General features: G+C 37.4%; 1 protein-coding gene across 1 annotated transcript in view; it reads left to right on the plus strand.

Moving 5' to 3' along the window:
* The first annotated feature begins 205 nt into the window (after positions 1 to 205).
* SPDEF (SAM pointed domain containing ETS transcription factor) overlaps positions 206 to 22719 on the plus strand; it is a 35143-nt gene continuing 12629 nt past the window's right edge. Inside the window, exons 1-3 of the mRNA XM_053704716.1 lie at positions 206 to 256; positions 5908 to 6309; positions 21769 to 21966. Coding sequence (XP_053560691.1) covers positions 5934 to 6309; positions 21769 to 21966 — 574 coding nt within the window. The 5' untranslated portion in view covers positions 206 to 256; positions 5908 to 5933. The remainder of the gene's footprint in view (positions 257 to 5907; positions 6310 to 21768; positions 21967 to 22719) is intronic.

A 22719-nucleotide genomic window follows, 5' to 3' on the forward strand; every position in this document is an offset into this window, starting at 1 on the left:
ATTTAAAAGTGAGTAACGAAAAAGTGAAGGTGAAAGGAGGAAGACAGGAGAGGCATCCTTCACACCAGGGACACGTGTCTCTTGCAGGATTTAAAGCATCGTCAGCGAGAGACAGAGGGTGGAGAGAGAGGAGAGGGGGAGAGAGGAAAGTTAGATCTAAAGAGAAGATTAATAAAGATAGAAGAGAGCTGCGTTACAAGTGACATTGATGGAAGTTTGACATCCTGCAAGGAGTGTGACATCACAACCCAAACAGGTAATATGCTGACCTTAAAACTAGATAATGGTGTAATGTTCTGCCAAAAAAAAAAGTTTATTACTAAAACTATAGTCTAGGACATGGGTCTTCTGCATCATATATGGTATATATAAGGCTTGTGTATAGGGGCTGTGCTGTGTTTGTGGCATTTGGGTTGTTTATTGGATTCTGTTCTATAATGTTCTATCTATGGTCTTCACCATGATATAAGGAGGTGTCAACTATATTTCCATAATATATTTACTCTCTTTGTATTTCTGTTGGATTGGTGAGGCCTGTAAAGATATTTGCTGTCTTTTGAGGGAATTAGGTATTAGAGGATAAAAGGCGGAGATGATTTTTGGATCCAGCAGGTTGCTTATCTGTGAATGGGATTTTCAGGGCTGGTCCCATTAACTCAGATCCTATAATCTGAGGCCAATTGCATAGGTTGGCAGTTTGAAAGATTGACAGCTGCTGGTCCTCTCAGTGTGCTACACCGTTGTGTTTGTATAGGAGTGTGCTCTGAGTCCAGGGAACAGTGAACAAGCACAGGCAAACGAAGGCGAAAGGGATCAAGCACACAGTGAACAGTGACAGAGGGGACATCAATAAGAAGGTAAAGTGTCAAAAAAAGTTTTACAGTGACATTAAAGGACTGACCAGGACATAAATCAGAAGAGGCACACTAAGAATTATAGAGCTAAAGGACAGAGTGTACAACATGTCACTGTGTGTCTATCTTGTGGGCTCATGTATGTCACTTTGTCCTAGTTTGCAGAACAGTCTGCTCCAGTAGCTCTCACATTTGATTTCTTTCCAATGATTATACCAGTGTTTGCTTATTGATCTAAGACAGAATGTGATATTCATGAACACATATGGGTTTTTCTTACATTTCTTACACACACAAATACAAACATATACTGTACTATTACATTTAAACAAATACACACACATATATATATATCTGTATATATATATATATATATATATATATATATATATATATATATATATATCAGAAATGATCCTTCTGTACTATTAAATTTAAACAAATATATACAAACACACACACACATATATATATATATATATATATATACAGTGGGACCTCGGTTTACAAATTTAATGCGTTCTCCGGGACGTTTCGTATTGCGAAAAATTCGTAAACCGAAACACGGTTTCCCATAGGAATGCATTGAAAACCAATTAATGAGTTCCGGAGGTGAGAAAAAAGGCTCCAAAACCTGCTGCAAAAGGCTCCAAATGGCTCCAAAAGGCTCCAAATGGCTCCAAAAGGCTCCACAACTTGCTGCAAATGGCTCCAAAACTTGCTGCAAATGGCTCCAAAACCGGGACACTTGTTTCGTATTGCGAAAAAAATTCGTAAACTGAAACACGGTTTCCCATAGGAATGCATTGAAAACCAATTAATTCGTTCGTATTGTGAAAAAAATTCGTAAACCGAGGCATTTTTTTCCCAGAATTTTCATTTGTAAACTGAAATTTTGTTTACCGAGTCGTTCGTTAACCGAGGTCCCACTGTATATATATATATATATATATATATATATATATATATATATATATATATAAAAATACCAGAATTAATCATTTTGTACTATTGAACAAATACATTTAAATACATATCAGTGTGTATGATGATTGATAGATATTTAGATAAATAGATAAACACACCACTGACAGACCAGTAATTTAAATGCACCAACTAAATTACTGTCCATCCGTCTATCTATCTATCTATCTATCTATCTGAGACAGAAAGATAGACATATAGATAGATAGATAGATAGATAGATAGATAGATAGATAGATAGATAGATAGATAGATAGACTCACCATGACATAGACCAGTAATTTAAATGCACTAACTCAATTACTGTATGTCTGTCTCTCCATCCATCTATCAATCTATCTAGCTATCAATCTAACTATCTAGAGACAGAAAGATTGACAGATAAATAGATAGATAGACACACCACTGACATAGACCAGTAATTTAAATGCACTAACTCAATTACTGTCTGTCTGTCTCTCCATCCATCCTTCTATCTATCTACATCTATCTATCTATCAACAGAAAGATTGACAGATAAGTAAAATACATAAAACAGTTGTCTCACTTAAGACGTCTTTGTATTTTAGTGAATCTAGTTCCCTACCTATTCTTTTAAAAAGAACGCACTTCCTTTAAATAGACAATTATTGTTTTACTAGACTAGTATCTGTGTATTATATTGTACATCCTTCATATTATCCATATATGCAGTATGTCTTTTATATGTTTTGAGTGGGAATTTATGGGGACGTATATTCCATCTGGTGTCCTGTTCATGCTGTCACTCTCACCTCCTTTAAGATTATGTCTCTATGCAAGCTGTTACGGCTCCTGCTCAGTATCGCTAAAAGTTAATGTCTTCTTTCGTCACAGAGCATTACTGCGTTAACCTCTTCCATGACACAGATCTGCAGGTGGTTGCTACATTAACCCTTCTTTTGCTAGAGCCTCTGCACGTCAGCTTTTCTATTTAGCCTTATTGTATAATGACACCAGATCAAAACAAATGTGCTTTGTATGACCCATTTTAAATACAGGTTTACCCATAAGTGAAAGATGAAATAGTCAAAGCTCAGCGGGGATAAAATATTTGATCTCCAATGAATTTGGGGGTCTTCATTTTGTTTCTCTATTCTTCAAACTTTATCCTTTTAGGTAAAGTTTCCTTCATGCCAAGCACGGCCTTTTAGCAGACGTAGTAGTTTCTTTATCTCTGTTCAGTCACTGGAATATATGGGATTTCAGTATTTTAAAGAACTACTTAGCAATTTATATGGGATTTAAAAGTCTAAAAGTACCTTTAATATAACAGTTTTTCTGTCTGCTTCTTAGTTCCAGTTCCCTTAATTGTATTATATTAAATTTATATGTGAAATCATTTTGCTGCTTAAAGGGACACTGAACCCAATTTTTTTCTTTTGTGATTCAGATAGAGCATGCAATTTTAAGCAACTTTCTAATTTACTCCTATTATCATTTTTTCTTCGTTCTCTTGCTATCTTCATTTGAAAAAGAAGGCATCTAAGCTTTTTTTTTTGTTCAGAACTCTTGACAGAGCTTTTTTTATTGGAGGATGAATTTATCTACCAATCAGCAAGAACAACCCAGGTTGTTCACCAAAAATGGGCCGGCATCTAAACTTACATTCTTGCATTTCAAATAAAGATACCAAGAGAATGAAGAACATGTGATAATAGGAGTAAATTAGAAAGTTGCTAAAAATGTCATGCTCTATCTGAATCATGAAAGAAAAATTTTGGGTTCAGTGTCCCTTTAAAGGGACACACAGATTTTTTTTTTTCCAGGATTCAACTTTACAATTTACTTCTATTAGTAAATTTGTTTTGTACTCTTGGTAGTCTTTGTTAAAAGGATACCTAGGTAGGCTCAGGAGCTGATGATTGGTGGCTAGACATATATGCCTTATGTTATTGGCTCACCTAAAGCGTTCATCTAGCTTCCAGTACTGCATCACTGTGTCTTCAACAAAGGATACCAAGCTAATGAAGCAAATGAGATAATAGAAGTAAACTGGAAAGATATTTAAAATTGTATGTTCTATTTGAATCTCAAAAGAAAAATATTGTGTTTCATTACCCTTTTGAAAGTATGTAGTTTAAGGACAAGAGACTGTGTGTGTGTGGGGGGGGGGGGGGAGGATAAGACACTCTGGAGCTGGGTATCTACAATAAGAGGTTAGAGGTTAATAAGGCACTTAGGAGCTAGGGTTCTGCAACAAGAGGTTACAGGGCAATAAGGCACTCAGGAGCTAGGGTTCTACAATAAGAGGTTAGAGGTTAATAAGGCACTCAGGAGCTAGGGTTCTGCAATAAGAGGTTACAGGGCAATAAGGCACTTAGGAGCTAGGGTGCTACAATAAGAGGTTACAGGGCAATAAGGCACTTAGGAGCTAGGGTGCTACAATAAGAGGTTACAGGGCAATAAGGCACTTAGGAGCTAGGGTTCTGCAATAAGAGGTTAGAGGTTAATAAGGCACATAGGAGCTAGGGTTCTGCAATAAGAGGTTACAGGGCAATAAGGCACTTAGGAGCTAGGGTTCTACAATAAGAGGTTAGAGGTTAATAAGGCACTCAGGATCTAGGGTTCTGCAATAAGAGGTTACAGGACAATAAGGCACTTAGGAGCTAGGGTGCTACAATAAGAGGTTACAGGGCAATAAGGCACTTAGGAGCTAGGGTGCTACAATAAGAGGTTACAGGGCAATAAGGCACTTAGGAGCTAGGGTTCTGCAATAAGAGGTTAGAGGTTAATAAGGCACTTAGGAGCTAGGGTTCTGCAATAAGAGGTTACATGGCAATAAGGCACTCAGTAGCTAGGGTTCTGCAATAAGAGGTTACAGGGCAATAAGGCACTTAGGAGCTAGGGTTCTGCAATAAGAGGTTACAGGGCAATAAGGCACTCAGGGGCTAGGGTTCTGCAATAAGAGGTTACAGGGCAATAAGGCACTCAGGAGCTAGGGTTCTACAATAAGAGGTCAGAGATTAATAAGGCACTCAGGAGCTAGGGTTCTGCAATAAGAGGTTACAGGGCAATAAGGCACTTAGGAGCTAGGGTTCTGCAATAAGAGGTTAGAGGTTAATAAGGCACTTAGGAGCTAGGGTTCTGCAATAAGATGTTACAGGGTAATAAGGCTAAGGCACTTAGGAGCTAGGGTTCTGCAATAAGAGGTTACAGGGCAATAAGGCACTCAGGAGCTAGGGTTCTGCAATAAGCGGTTACAGGGCAATAAGGCACTCAGGAGCTAGGGTTCTGCAATAAGAAGTTACAGGGCAATAAGGCACTTAGGAGCTAGGGTTCTGCAATAAGAGGTTACAGGGCAATAAATCACTTAGGAGCTAGGCTTCTGCAATAAGAGGTTACAGGGCAATAAGGCACTTAGGAGCTAGGGTTCTGCAATAAGAGGTTAGAGGTTAATAAGGCACTTAGGAGCTAGGGTTCTGCAATAAGATGTTACAGGGCAATAAGGCACTTAGGAGCTAGGGTTCTGCAATAAGAGGTTACAGGGCAATAAGGCACTCAGGAGCTAGGGTTCTGCAATAAGCGGTTACAGGGCAATAAGGCACTCAGGAGCTAGGGTTCTGCAATAAGAAGTTACAGGGCAATAAGGCACTTAGGAGCTAGGGTTCTGCAATAAGAGGTTACAGGGCAATAAATCACTTAGGAGCTAGGCTTCTGCAATAAGAGGTTACAGGGCAATAAGGCACTCAGGAGCTGGGGTGCTGCGATAAGAGGTTAAAGGACAATACGACACTCAGGAGATAGGGTGCTTTAATAAAAGTTTCCAGGACAATAAAACACATTACATATGAAATAAAGCAGTCAGGAGCTGGGTGCTGCAGTATGAGGTTACACATAGCAATAAGGCACTGGAGTGCTGAAATATGAAGTTACATATGCAGTAAGGCACTCAGGAGCTGGGGTGCAGCAATATGAAGTTACATGGGCAATAAGGCACTAAGAAGCTGGGGTGCCAAAATAAAAGATTACAAAATCAACAAATTACTCAACATACAGTGGCTTTAACAGTTTTAGGCTAATTTTTGTTTTAATTCCATTTGCATTCCAGATTTTGAAACCCTGCAGTCCCGCATCATGGGCAGCAGCAGTGTCAGCCTCACTCCCGCCACTCATGCCCGCCTGGCCCTTCAGGACCCCACCCTTACCAGCCTGGACAAACCTCCTGAAGAAGGTGCCTCTGGGTACTACATACCATTCTGTGACATGTTGTATGCTGGTGAGGGGGGCAGCTGGGCATCTAAGGGGTTAATTCCAGTTGGCCACAGAGATGAAGGGCAGAAGGAGCCAGAGCAATGTCCTGTTATAGACAGCCAGGGTCTTCATCATGAATTGGAGTACCAAACCTCCTTAAGTCTAGAAGATCACTCACTGGAACAAATGCAGACTATGGTGGTAGGAGAAGTTCTAAAGGATATTGAGACTGCATGTAAACTTCTCAACATTTCCGCAGGTGAGTTCCAGATTTTTGTTTTTACTTTATTATTAATAAAGTTTGTAACATCGTTCTGTCATAATATTGGTTGTAATTAAATATAAAAAAATGAGGTTTAATATACAACAGAAACTACTGAAGAATATCCGCTTATTGCTCATCAGTCTGTTTAGTCACAGTTATTCAAAATAACAGACACTGGAACAGGGCGAGATCAGCCTTGACCTGGCTCACAGACACAGCAAGGCAGGGCTGGCCCTGCATCGTGCACAAATTATAATCCTGGCAACTGGGCGGGGCTAATTTACCAGCCCACCGGCAAATGCCTTGTATGCCATGTACTCAGTCAGTCTGGGCCGGCTTGCAACTACTCTTCTTCTTTAGCCATTTGAATTCTTGAGATCTGTTGTTTGAATATCTACATGGCCGGATTTATAATAAGGCAGAGTAGGTATGTGCCTACAGGTGCCCTCCGTAGAGGGGCACCAGTCTCTGCCTATTATAAATACCGGTCAGCCTGCGACCTTAACTAAAATTGTGCCTGGCAGTTAAATAACAGCACTGTGCATGCGCAGTGGCCATCTTTGTTAAAGGGACAGTATACTGTAAAATAGTTTTTCCCTTAATGTGTTTACAATTGCTTTTTTTACCAACTGCAGAGTAAAAAATGTATGAAAATTAGCTTTTTAAGGTTTATTTCTGTATATTAAAGCTCTGATTTTGTGTTTTGAAGCCACAGCCTAATAAAATAGGTTGAGCTTGTAGGTATAATCAGACCTCATTACTGTATCACATTGTGCACATATACCTACTTATTTATCTTATATCTGTCCTTAAAACAATCACCAATACTTTGAGAGAACAATGGAAAATCAACATTTTATTACCTTATCTCTGCTTTATCACACTGGGAGTGTAAATTCTTCTGCTGGCTGTGTTTACAAAGCTTATCTATAGCTGGTACGCGCGGCCACAAACTTTCAGAATAGGTGGGGATACCACATGCTAAATTAACAATTTCAAATGCCAATATAAGGGTAAAGGAGCTACTTGTAAACAATTTAATACACTCCAGCAGGTAAAGTGGATCATTGGCAACAAATTAAAGGGGAGAAAATTTTTGAGTAAACTGTCCCTTTAAGGTTGCTTGGCTTGGAGCTTGGCAGACATTTTAAACTGGCCAGAAACAATATTCATTTTAAAATACTGTTTTACCGTTTCTGCTGCATGATATAGAAAGGGCGCAGGAGGCTATTTTCATCTTAATCTAAGGTAAGACTTTAAGATGACTAAGGTGTAGAGTGTCCCTTTAATTAATGTTGTTTTTCATGTCCCACTTGGAAATGTAAGTTTTGAATCTCCTCAGCAGAAAACCATTGGTGAGCCAATCAGCAGCAGTCCTATGACCTGTAAGGTTGTGCTCAGGAGCTTAAATGCTTGAAGCTTCTAGGCAGGACTTACAGTATGTGAGGGTTAAACACATAGCAAGCTAAGAAAAGTACTGTAGTAATTACATGCTTTATCTAATAAAAGCATATAAAACATTTTTAGACTGTCCCTTTATTTAAAGGGACACTAAGTAGTTTGAGATTGTAATATAAAAATGTTTAGTTATATGCACTAAACCATTACAATATACTTTCAAAATAATTTTTCTCTGATTCTCCTGTAATTTTGTTAGAACTGGAAATGCAGAATCCAAATGTAACGCAGCTGTATCCCCCAGTCATTGGTCGCACATTTAAGCAATCAGTTTATAACTGACCATAATTGGCCTCAGCAGAGAAAGAAACCTAGGTTAAAAGATGGTGCACATACTGCTTTATGAACCCTTTACACATATTTTTCAGTATTTAACCCTTTAAGGACACAGCTTTCAGTTTGCTCAATTGTTTTATGACGGAAAAACTCTGTCATATGTCCTTAAGAGGTTAAAATAATACGTCTGCATATTATTATCAGACAAATCTTTGCTTTTAAATACATAATTTTATACACCATTTATTAATTTAAAGGGACATAATACTCATATGCTAAATCACTTGAAACTGATGCAGTATAACTGTAAAAAGCTGACAGGAATATATCACCTGAGCATCTCTATCTAAAAAAGGAAGATATTTTACCTCACCATCTCCTCAGCTCAGCAGAGTAAGTTCTGTGTAAAAAGTTATACTTCAGCTGCTGCTTAGCTGCAGGTAAAAAAATAAAAAATGAGGAAATGCAGCCAATCAGCATCAGCAGTGCTGAGGTCATGAACTCTTTTACTGTGATCTCATGAGATTTTACTTAACTCTCATAAGATTTCATAGTAAACTTCCTTAAACTGAATAGGTAAATAATATGAGTGTCCCAGGGCAGGCATACTGATTTGCTGCTTAAAATCCTTTACAATGGTGTGTGAATACTTAGGACATTTTGAGGTAAAATATCTTTCTTTTTTACATAGAGATGTTCAGGTGATATTTTCCTGTCAGCTTTTTACAGTTATACTGCATCACTTTCAAGTGTTTCAACATTTGGGTATGATGACCCTTTAACCTGTAAAGGGGTTAAACACACAGAAGAAGTGCCGCTAGGGACCGTGGTGCACTGCTGGTCCCAAGCAAACCGCTGCTGATCCAATCACTAGCGTTAGTTGCCTGACTCATTGGTTTCCACTCACCAGCAGTGCATTTTGGGTCCCGAGCGGCAGTTCTACTGTGTGTTTAACCCAGTTGGGTTAAACAGACGGTAAAGCAGGGTCAATAATCGTAAAATTACACACTCTAACCAACTATTATGGCCCTTTAAATATTGATGATGATGACTGCCTAATGTGTTTGGACAATCTTTTTTTTGTGCAATTTGAGCAATATTTCTAACTTTTTTATGTAACACGTGTGCAAAAAATTTAACAGTGAACCAATCTGAACAACTAAGATATTTCTGTTGGAAAAAGCAAGAGATCATTAAAACAGAATTTTATAAATGATGCAAAATCATTCATGCTTGAATATTGTTGGTAGATTGAAATTTCCCAGTTGACTTGCCCATCGGCAATTTATGGGGATGTTATGTCACAAATGCTCTTTTAAAGTTTGTGATATATATAAGCCCTATGGAATTGTGTGCCCCTTTACAAATATATGATAATAACAATTATTAGGATTTATTTTTTTTAAATATGTAAGACAAAGGGAATTCTGATGAACTGGAATAGTAGCCTTAGGTGCCGTATCATCATTGTGCAGACGTACATGATCCGCTGTAGCGGAGCATGACCGCCGCACATCGATAAGTGCCGGCATTTATCATTGCACAAGCATTTCTCGGAAAATGCTTGTGCAATACCACCCCCTGCAGATTCGCGGCCAGTCGGCCGCTAGCAGGGAGTGTCAATCCGGGCTGATTGCTGTCTGCCGCCTCAGAGGTGGCGGACGAGTTAAAGGGATAGAAAATTCAAAATGAAACTTGCATGATTCACATACAGCATGTAATTTTAAGACACTTTTAAATTCCCTTCTATTTTCAAATGTGCTTCGTTCTCTTAGTATCCCTTGTTAAAAAATGAATACGCACATATCCTATACTAGTGGGAGCTGCTGCTAATTGGTGCCTGCACACATTTGTCTCTTGTGATTGGCTAACTAGATGTGTTCAGCTAGCTGCCAGTAGTGGAATGCTGTCTCTTCAGCAATGGATAACAAGAGAATGAAGCAAATTTGATAACAGAAGTAAATTGAAAATTTGTTTAAAATTGTATGTTCTATCTGAATCATAAAAGAAAATGTTGTGGTTTACTATCCCTTTAAGGAGCAGCAGTCTTAAGACTGCTGTTTCTAACTCCTGTTTCCGGTGAGCCTGAACGCTAGCGCGGAAACAGCTGCATTCAGCTCCATTCGGGCCTTGATAAATCGTCCCCTTAGTCTGCTATATAAAGTATCACATTTATATTGCATTTGTTATTTGTCTTCATTATTAATTAAAAACAACATCAATATACAGTTCAGTGTGTTCATTATCACTTTATAACCTGTATTATTATATAGAGCAGTTTGTTTATTATCAGTCTATGAACTGTATAATTATATAATACAGTTTGTTCATTACCAGTATACAAAAACATATCATTATACAATGCAGATTGTTCATTTTCAGTGTAAAAACCATCATTATATAATGGCAACGCATTGTGTTCAATATCAGTGTAAAAAACAGTATCATTATACAATAGTTTGTTCATTATCAGTGTATAAACTATATTATTATACAGTGCAATTTGTCCATTATCATTGTACATGATACAGTCTATACAATGCAGTTGTTTTATTATTGTTATATAGAAACTGAACACTATTATGCAGTACAAGTTGCTGATTGTGGTGCAGTGAGTTAAGACACTGAAACTTGGTGTCTAACAGGGTAATACAGTTTGGAGTAACAGGCTCGTTATCTCCCTGAGCTATAAACAGTCTTAACCCTTACATCCCTCATTAAACACATAATATGCAAAGCAGAGAAGTGGGAAAGCGAGTTTGGTGGGATTAGGCAATCCATTAAATGTAAATGTCAATGTCATTATGTATACATATAGTGTGTGACTGTATAACTATGCATATTTATAAAGGTGGGTGATTGCATACCTGTTTGCATAAAATTAAAGGGACAATCAACACCAAAATTGTTATTGTTTAAAAAGATAGATAACGCCTTTACTACCCATTCCCCAGCTTGACACGACCAACATTGTTAGATTAATATACTTTATAACAATTAAACCTCTAAATTTCTGCCTGTTTCTAAGCCACTACTGACAGCCTCTTATAACATGCTTTTTGATTAGCTTTTCACAACAGGAGACTACTAGTTCATGTGAGCCATATAAATAACATTGTGCTCACTAATTGTCTAAAATGCAAGTCAATAGATAATAAATAAAAGTCATGTGATCAGGGGGCTGTCTGCAGAGGCTTAGATACAAGGTAATCACAGAGGTAAAAAGTGTATTAATATAACTGTGTTGGTTATGCAAAAACGGGGAATGGGTAATAAACAGATTATCTATCTTTTTAAACAATAACATTTTTGGAGCTGGCTGTCCCTTTAAGCACAGGTTTATAGACACACACACTCATAGATATGCACAGGTATACAGTCACACACACACATACATAGATATGCACAGGTATACAGTCACACACACACATACATAGATATGCACAGGTATACAGTCACACACACACATACATAGATATGCACAGGTATACAGTCACACACACACATACATAGATATGCACAGGTATACAGTCACACACACACATACATAGATATGCACAGGTATACAGTCACACACACACATACATAGATATGCACAGGTATACAGTCACACACACACATACATAGACATGCACAGGTATGCAGTCACACACACACATACATAGATATGCATAGGTATACAGTCACACACACACATACATAGACATGCAAAGGTATACAGTCACACACACACATACATAGATATGCACAGGTATACAGTCACACACACATACATAGATATGCACAGGTATACAGTCACACACACACATACATAGATATGCACAGGTATACAGTCACACACACACATACATAGATATGCACAGGTATACAGTCAAACACACACATACATAGATATGCACATGTATACAGTCACACACACACATACATAGATATGCACAGGTATACAGTCACACACACACATACATAGATATGCACAGGTATACAGTCACACACACACACATACATAGATATGCACAGGTATACAGTCACACACACACATACATAGACATGCACAGGTATACAGTCACACACACACATACATAGATATGCACAGGTATACAGTCACACACACACATACATAGACATGCACAGGTACAGTCACACACACACATACATAGATATGCACAGGTATACAGTCACACACACACATACATATATATGCACAGGTATACAGTCACACACACACACATACATAGATATGCACAGGTATACAGTCAAGCACACACATACATAGATATGCACAGGTATACAGTCACACACACACATACATAGATATGCACAGGTATACAGTCACACACACACATATATATGAACAGTTATACATTGACACACACACACACACATACTGTAGATATGCTCAGAACTATATAGTCACGCACATATGCACAGGTATACAGTCACACACACACATACATAGATATGCACAGGTATACAGTCACACACACACATACATAGATATGCACAGGTATACAGTCACACACACACATACATAGATATGCACAGGTATACAGTCACACACACATACATAGATATGCACAGGTATACAGTCACACACACACATACATAGATATGCACAGGTATACAGTCACACACACACATATATATGAACAGTTATACAGTGACACACACACACATAGATATGCTCAGGACTATATAGTCACGCACATAGATATGCACAGGTATACAGTCACACACACACATATATATGAACAGTTATACAGTGACACACACACACACACATAGATATGCTCAGGACTATATAGTCACGCACATAGATATGTAGAGGACTATACAATCACACACACATAGATATGCACAGATATACAGCACACGCACATAGATATGCACAGGTATCCAGTCACACACACACATAGATATGCACAGGTATACAGCACACACACATAGATATGCACATGTATACAGTTACACACACACACAAACGCACACAGATGTGCACATGTATACTGTTACGATGTGCATATCTATGTGTGTGTATGTGTGTAACTGTATACATGTGCATATCTATGTGTGTGTGTAACTGTATACATGTGTATATCTATGTAAGTGTGTAACTGTATACATGTGCATATCTATGTGTGTGTATGTATGTAACTGTATACATGTGTATCTGTGTGTGTGTAACTGTATACATATGCATATCTATGTGTATCTGTGTGTGTGTAACTGTATACATATGCATATCTATGTGTGTGTGTAACTGTATACATGTTCATATCTATGTGTGTGTAACTGTATACATGTGCATATCTATGTGTGTGTGTAACTGTATACATGTTCATATCTATGTGTGTGTATGTATGTAACTGTATACATGTGCATATCTATGTGTGTGTATGTGTGTAACTGTATACATGTGCATATCTATGTGTGTGTGTAACTGTATACATGTGCATATCTATGTGTGTGTGTAACTGTATACATGTTCATATCTATGTGTGTGTATGTATGTAACTGTATACATATGCATATCTATGTGTGTGTGTAACTGTATACATGTTCATATCTATGTGTGTGTGTAACTGTATACATGTGCATATCTATGTGTGTGTGTAACTGTATACATGTTCATATCTATGTGTGTGTATGTATGTAACTGTATACATGTGCATATCTATGTGTGTGTATGTGTGTAACTGTATACATGTGCATACCTATGTGTGTGTGTGTAACTGTATACATGTTCATATCTATGTGTGTGTGTAACTGTATACATGTGCATATCTATGTGTGTGTGTAACTGTATACATGTTCATATCTATGTGTGTGTATGTATGTAACTGTATACATGTTCATATCTATGTGTGTGTATGTATGTAACTGTATACATGTTCATATCTATGTGTGTGTATGTATGTAACTGTATACATGTGCATATCTATGTGTGTGTATGTGTGTAACTGTATACATGTGCATATCTATGTGTGTGTGTGTAACTGTATACATGTTCATATCTATGTGTGTGTGTAACTGTATACATGTGCATATCTATGTGTGTGTGTAACTGTATACATGTTCATATCTATGTGTGTGTATGTATGTAACTGTATACATGTTCATATCTATGTGTGTGTATGTATGTAACTGTATACATGTGCATATCTATGTGTATCTGTGTGTGTGTAACTGTATACATATGCATATCTATGTGTGTGTAACTGTATACATATGCATATCTATGTGTGTGTAACTGTATACATGTGCATATCTATGTGTATCTGTGTGTGTGTAACTGTATACATATGCATATTTGTGTGTGTGTAACTGTATACATGTGCATATCTATGTGTATCTGTGTGTGTGTAACTGTATACATATGCATATCTATGTGTGTGTAACTGTATACATGTGCATATCTATGTGTGTGTATGTATGTAACTGTATACATGTTCATATCTATGTGTGTGTATGTATGTAACTGTATACATGTTCATATCTATGTGTGTGTATGTATGTAACTGTATACATGTGCATATCTATGTGTGTGTATGTGTGTAACTGTATACATGTGCATATCTATGTGTGTGTGTGTAACTGTATACATGTTCATATCTATGTGTGTGTGTAACTGTATACATGTGCATATCTATGTGTGTGCGTAACTGTATACATGTTCATATCTATGTGTGTGTATGTATGTAACTGTATACATGTTCATATCTATGTAACTGTATACATGTGCATATCTATGTGTATCTGTGTGTGTGTAACTGTATACATATGCATATCTATGTGTGTGTAACTGTATACATATGCATATCTATGTGTGTGTAACTGTATACATGTGCATATCTATGTGTATCTGTGTGTGTGTAACTGTATACATATGCATATCTGTGTGTGTGTAACTGTATACATGTGCATATCTATGTGTATCTGTGTGTGTGTAACTGTATACATATGCATATCTATGTGTGTGTATGTATACAATTACACACACACATAGATATCCACATGTATACAGTTGCACACACACACACAGTTATACACACAGAGATATACTCACTTTATATTTATGTAACATCTTCTCTTTTTATTCTCTGCCATCTTCATGGCAAAACCTTATTTAAAGGGATAGAAAAGTCAAAATGTAAACATTGAAGGGTGCATTCCAAATTTGAAATAAAAGTTTTGAATATACTCCCATTAACACAAATAAGTGTTCCTAGTAAACGTTATTACTGTTTTTAAGCAGCATACACCTCATACACTAGCATTAAACACCCACCTGCCCAGAGAGTCAGCAGTGACACAAATGAAGTCTTCTCTGATGCAAGACACATAACTGCCAGCTCTCTGAGCAGGGGCGGTGTTTATATATTGTATTAATACTGTATTATTTAATATAATCTGTGAACTGTGACATTAACAGGTATCACTTAAACAATAATATATATGATTTTATTATTCTGTATAAAGTGCAGGAGACATAGTTGTCACATTATGCAAACAAATGTATACATAAGGCCTTGTATCTGATTCAGTAATACTCAGGCATGTGTGCCAAGCCCAGGGCTCAGGGCAGATTTTACACATTTTGTATAATAGCACTATGCAACATGAGGCCAAGAAGTAAGACTGTCCAGGGAAAATAGGGACAGTTGGGCAGCATGCAGTCCTCTGTCCCTTCTGTAACTGATTGTATGTCATTTCAGGCTAGAGTTGCCTCCTCGGCCATGTTTTCCTGGACACATATGAGTTACACATGCTTCAGGGTATGCAGGGAGGAACATGAATAGTGCAGTCCGGGGTTACTATTTGTGTGCTGCTTAGGTGTGCAGTGCATGTTGCCCTCTGCACACCCTGCAGCATGTGTAACTCATAAGTGCCGAGGAAAACATGGCCGGTGACCTTAGTTACCTCCCTCTTAAATCTTGTTCTGTTAGAGCATACCTCTGTTTAGGCCTGTGACTAGTTTAAGTGCATGTATAGAGGCCTATTTATCAAGCTGTCAACCGCAAATACGCTGGAATTCCGCAGCGTAATTGTCGCAAGCTTGATTCACATCATTTATCAAAGCCTACAGACTGGAAAAAGTAGAAATTTGTGACATAACATACGATCCGTCGGTCTCAGTCCGACACAGATCGATGCTTACATCACTACAGGTGTTCCGAATGCAAATTCGTCACTATCTGACTACTTTTACTAGTTAACAGATATCTACCAGGTACGCTCGCCACTATTCCGGCCCAGCGTACCTGCTTTTCAATACGCCGCCCTGGAGGCGGCGGATGCCATAAGAATCAATGGGAGTCTGAAAGCAGTGAAAGCTTATGTTTGCTGCTGCCCGATATCCCATTGATTCCTATGGGAGAATAAAAGTTACGTTTACACCTAACATCCTAACATAAGCCCCGAGTCTAAACACCCCTAATCTGCCGCCACCTACATTATACTTATTAACCCCTAATCTGCCGCCCGCCACCGCCGCCACCTACATTAGACTTATTAACCCCTAATCTTCTGCCCCGCCACCGCCGCCACCTACATTATACTTATTAACCCCTACATTATACTTATTAACCGCCGCCACCTACATAAAAGTATTAACCCCCTATCCCACCGCTCCCTGAGCCCACCGCAACAAAATAAAGTTATTAACCCCTAAACCCCTGGCCTCCCACATCATTACCACTTACTAAACCTATTAACCCCTAAACTGCCAGCCCCCACATCGCCATAAACTAAATCAACCTATTAACCCCTAAACCTAACAACCACTTCATTTTACATTAAAGGGACAGTCTACACCAGAATTTGTATTGTTTTAAAAGATAGATAATCCCTTTATTACCCATTCCCCAGTTTTGCATAACCAACACAGTTATATTAATTTACTTTTAACCTCTGTGATTATCTTGTATCTAAGCCTCTGCAAACTGCCCCTTTATTTCAGTTCTTTTGACGGACTTGCAGTTTAGCCAATCAGTGCCTGCTCCCAGATAACTTCACATGCACGAGCACAGTGTTATTTATATGAAACACATGAACTAACACCCTCTAGTGGTGAAAAACTGTTCAAATGCATTCTGAAAAGAGGTGGCCTTCAAGGTCTAAGAAATTAGCATATGAACCTCCTAGGTTAAGCTTTCAACTAAGAATACCAAGAGAACAAAGCAAAATTGGTGATAAAAATAAATTGGAAAATTGTTTAAAATTACATGCTCTATCTGAATCATGAAAGTTTATTTTGGCCTAGACTGTCCCTTTAAATATTAACTCATCCCTATTGTATAATAAATTTAAACTTACCTGTATATTTAAATTAAACTATTAATTAATCTAACTGTTATACTAAGATTACATTAAACTATATTAAACTATTAATTAATCTACCCTATTATACTAAAATTACATTAAACTATATTAAACTTATAATTAACCTACCCTAACTGTTATACTATAATTACATTAAACTACAAATTAAATTAACTATATTACATATTTAAAAACCTAACCCTACTCAAATAATTTTAATCTACTATTAAAAATTACAAAGTTACAAAAAACTAACAACTAAGTTACGAAAAATAACAAACACTAAGTTACAATAAAATAAACACTAAGTTATACAAAATAAAAAATAAATTATCAAATATTTAAACTAATTACACCTAATCTAAGAGCCCTATCAAAATAAAAAGCCCCCCGAAAATAAAAAAAACCCTAGCCTACAATAAACTACCAATAGCCCTTAAAAGGGCCTTTTGCGGGGCATTGCCCCAAAGAAATCAGCTCTTTTACCTATAAAAAAAAATACAACCCCCCCTAACAGTAAAACCCACCACCCACACAACCAACCCCCCAAATAAAAACCTAATCTAAAAAACGTAAGCTCCCCATTGCCCTGAAAAGGGCATTTGGATGGGCATTGCCCTTAAAAGGGTATTTAGCTCTTTTTCCTTGTCCAACCCCTAATCTAAAAATAAAATCCACCCAATAAACCCTTAAAAAAACACTAACCCCCGAAGATCCACTTACAGTTTCTGAAGACCCGACATCCATCCTCAACGAGGGCCCAAAGTCTTCATCCAAGCCGGCAGAAGTCTTCATCCAGACGGCATCTTCTATCTTCATCCATCCGGCGTGGAGCGGCTCCATCTTCAAGACATTCGGCATGGAGCATCCTCTTCTTTCAACGTCTTCTTCAACAATGAAGCTTCCTTTAAATGACGTCATCCAAGATGGCGTCCCTTAGATTCCGATTGGCTGATATAATACTATCAGCCAATCGGAATTAAAGTTGAAAAAATCCTATTGGCTGTTGCAATCAGCCAATAGGATTGAGCTTTCATCCTATTGGCTGATCCAATCAGCCAATAGGATTGAGCTCTCATTCTATTGGCTGATTTATTATAAGATAGGGATGAGTTAATATTTAATATAAAGTTAGCGGGTTGTTAGGTTTAGGGGTTAATAGGTTAATTTAGTTCATGGCGATGTGGGGGGCTGGTGGTTTAGGGGTTAATAGGTTAAGTAAGTGGTAGTGATGTGGGAGGCCAGGGGTTTAGGGGTTAATACATTTATTTAGTTGCGGTGGGCTCCGGGAGCAGAGGGATAGGGGTTAATACATTTAGTTAGTTGCGGCGATGTCGGGGAGCGGCGGAATAGGGGTTAATAAGTTTATTAGAGTTGCGGTGGGCTCCGGGAGCAGCGGGAAAGGGGTTAATAACTTTATTTAGTTGCGGTGGGGTGCGGGAGCGGTGGGATAGGGGTTAAACAGTTTAGTATACTGGTGGTGTTTAGTGACAGTATATAAATAAAGCTGGGAAAAAGCCGAATAGCAGCAAGATCGATGACTGTTTAGTTAACAAAAGTCCGCTGCTCATCGCCCCGTACTTGGTGCGTGGCTTTTTCACAGCTTTTTATATAAATATGGAGAGCGTATTCAGGTCCGCGGCCACGATGTTAGGCGATGTCAGGCGAGCATATTGGTGCGGTCGAATGCAGCACAGTTGACAGCTTGATAAGTAGGCCTCATATACTGTATCTCGAAGGGATGGTTGGTTTGAAAACAACTAGAAGCCCTAACATGCCTTTGCAAACTAGAATTTTGTTCACAAATGCCTCCTTTACACATTGTCAATGTAAACCTCTTTATCATACTTTGGTAATTATATAATATCTTTTTAAATGTTTTTTGTTTTTTTTTTATGCATCTCAAACATGTAATTTTAATATGAATTACAAATTTAAAGTTAAAATATTTTTTTATGATTCAGATAGCGCAGTAGTTTTAAGACACCTTCCAAATTACTTCCAATGTCAAATTCTGTACAATCTTGTTTTATACACATTTTCAGGGGGACAAGATACTACTGAGCATGTGCACAAGCTCACAGGGTATACGTATACTTGTCTGTGAATGGCTGATGTCTGTCACATGATACAGGGGTCCGGACAATGTAAGAAAAAATAAATTTATCAGAAAAAAAATCTACTGCTTATTTGAAATTCAGAGTAGGTGTTATTGCATTTTCTTCTTATTCTGCACATGTTAATTATGCAATTCTACTGCTTTGAGTGGTCTTTTAATCAGGTGTATCGGCCTTCCTCTCCAACCGAGCACTGGAACATACATTTATTTGCAAATTAACAGTGCAAGAGTGCTCTGCTATACATTGAGCAAGTGGTGCAATTCTGATTGGCTGCACCATTCACTTTTCAAAGAGATCAAAATTAAAATCTCTGCAAAGTGGGGGTTGCTAGTGAGAAGGTGATTATAAACTATATAACTGTTAATATAGTGTTTTCAACAAATAAATTATGTTTTACTGTGTATACTGTATCTCCAATGTTACTGTAATACCCTTTGCTAGCATACAGTAAAATTTACTATCACTTTAATACTATATATTAATGATAATAATAAAAATGATAATAAAAACAATGATATTTTATTTTTGTTGGCAGATATTAACTAATAATACCATCTTGTCTGCTTATCTTATTTGAAATTGTAGGCTTAATTATTTCTTTGGTGGTTTTATGGACATCAGAGATATTTGTGAAATTATTTAATTGCCTATACCATTCATGTCATTCAAAACATTTACTACTCCAAAAGGGATGTCCCTTTAAATTGCAATGCAACTTAAAGATATAGCAATGGCATTTTTTATATATGCATAATATATATCAGCAATTACCCTTTGCTTTGCAAATGATCTACTATACAATACTTTTAAAAAAAAAATAATTGAAAACTTTTTATTTTGTTTGCAAAAATTGCAATATTATGCAGTCGAGTATACATACCCCTTTAAAAAAAGATGATAATCTTCTGAAGTGGACATGCCCGCTGAACCAATCGGGAGTGACATATGTCCATAGCTACCAATCAGCTGCCGTGTCTAGCTCAGGAGCAAAAGAGCATTTTTGCACCAGAGAGACTTTTAAAGGGACAGTGCACTATAAAATCGTTTTTACCTTAATGTGTTTCCAATGACTTGTTTATGAGCTGCAGAATAACAGATGTATGAGACGTTGCTTCTTTTTGTTTATTTTTGTATATGAAATAGCTGGTTTTGAAATGGGTTGTGCTTGCAGGGAAATCAAATCTCCTTATTTTACCACTTTCTGTACACACATATGCTTCCTTATATTATAAGTCTGTATACCAAAGCCCACTACTTACAAAGAACAATTGAAAATAACATTTTACTATCTATCTCTCCTAACCCCCACGGACAGTGTCATTTATTCTGCTGGCTATGTTTACAAAACTTTTCTATAGCCAATACTAATGTATATAATCTTTTCAGTATAGGTAAGGATGCCACAGACAAAATTAGCTATTTCAGATGCCAAAATAATGGTGAAAAAGCTATCTGTAAACAATTTCATACACAAAAATTAGAGGGGAGAAAAATGTTGGGTACACTGTCCCTTTAACTATGCATTTAACCCCTATGTTGGAGAGATTTCAAATCCACTGTGTATGAGTCTGTTAATAATTACATATCAGTTTGTGTGTATTATATTTGTAAGTTTGTTGTAACATTTATTGGATCATATAGGAATACATGTATAACTATTTTATTCTGTTATAAGCATGGCTATAATTGGATTGTGTTATGGAGATGGGTATGATTATTTTTATAATATGCTTATAAAAATATGTCAATGATAAGATGCACATTTAATATAGGTCTGTCATATTATGAAATCTTAATTAAAACATAAAAATAAGCTGTAATGCTGGTTGTGATAGTAGTTAATGGAAAAGGGATACTAAATCCACTTTTTTTCTGTCATGATTCAGATAGAGCATGACATTTTAAGCAACTTTCTAATTTACTCCTATTATAAAATTTTCTTCGTTCTCTTGCTATCTTTATTTGAAAAAGAAGGCATCTAAGATAAGGAGCCAGCCAGTTTTTGGACAGCACTTGTTTAATGGTGGCTGATATTTAGCAACCAATCAGCAAGAACAATCCAGGTTGTGAACCAAAAATGGTCCGGCTTCTAAACTTACATTCTTGCTTTTCAAATAAAGATAGCAAGAGAATGAAGAAAAAAGATAATAGGAGTAAATTAGAAAGTTGCTTAAAAGTGCATGCTCTATCTGAATCACAAAAAAAAAATTGGGTTCAGTGTCCCTTTAATGGTTAGATCAGATATGATCAGATTCTCATACATTTCTGCATTTTTTCCTAGATCCCATGGAGTGGTCCCCAAGCAATGTGCAAAAATGGATTCTTTGGACAGAGCACCAGTATCGACTCCCGCAGGTTGGGCGAAGCTTCCAAGACTTGTCAGGGAGAGATCTATGCGCTTTGAGCGAGGACAGCTTTAGAGACCGGTCGCCGTTGTGCGGAGATGTCTTGTATGCTCACCTGGACATCTGGAAGTCAGGTAATACACAATAGAAACTGAGGGATAATGAAATGAGAGAGAAAAGTGGTATTTTATGATAGAATGGGATGATCACAGTACCCATTTATATTTAATTTCTATCTATCTATCTTTAGATATCTGTCTATCACATTATTGTTATTATTATTATTATCAGTTATTTGTAGAGCGCCAACAGCTATATAAACAAAGGTATGACTTGCAAGGTAATATGTATAGGGAAGAAGTGGGTAGAGGGCCCTGCCAAGAGTTTCACGGTTGTAAATCAGCTCCCATGAAGGTGATCTACAAACAGCTGGGCTTGTAGGCTTACATGCTAAGGGGGTTCACAGGAATAAGAAAGGAGGGGAGGAACTGAGGTTAGAAAAGGTTAGCGTATATTGTATGCATCCCTGAACAGTAGAGTCTTTAAAGAGCGCTTGAAACGTTCAAAACTAGGAGAGAATCTTGTGGAACAAGGCAGAGAGTTCTACAAAATAGAGGCCTGATTAAGTCCCGTAGATGAGAATTTGAGAAGGTAACAACTAAGTAGGAGAGGAGGAGATCATGAGCAGAGCAAATGGGGCTGGGAGGGAGAGTATCTGAAGACAAGGTCAGAGATATAGGGGGGAGCAGTGATATTGAGGGCCTTGAATGTCAGAGTCAGAATTTTGTGTTTAATTCTGGAGTCAAGAGTAAGCCAGTGAAGGGATTGGCAGAGAGGTACATCAGAAGAAGAGCGACATGTATGAAAGATCAGCATGGCAGAGGCAT

The sequence above is a fragment of the Bombina bombina genome, chromosome 3, assembly GCF_027579735.1.
Source record: "Bombina bombina isolate aBomBom1 chromosome 3, aBomBom1.pri, whole genome shotgun sequence".
NCBI lineage: Eukaryota > Metazoa > Chordata > Amphibia > Anura > Bombinatoridae > Bombina > Bombina bombina.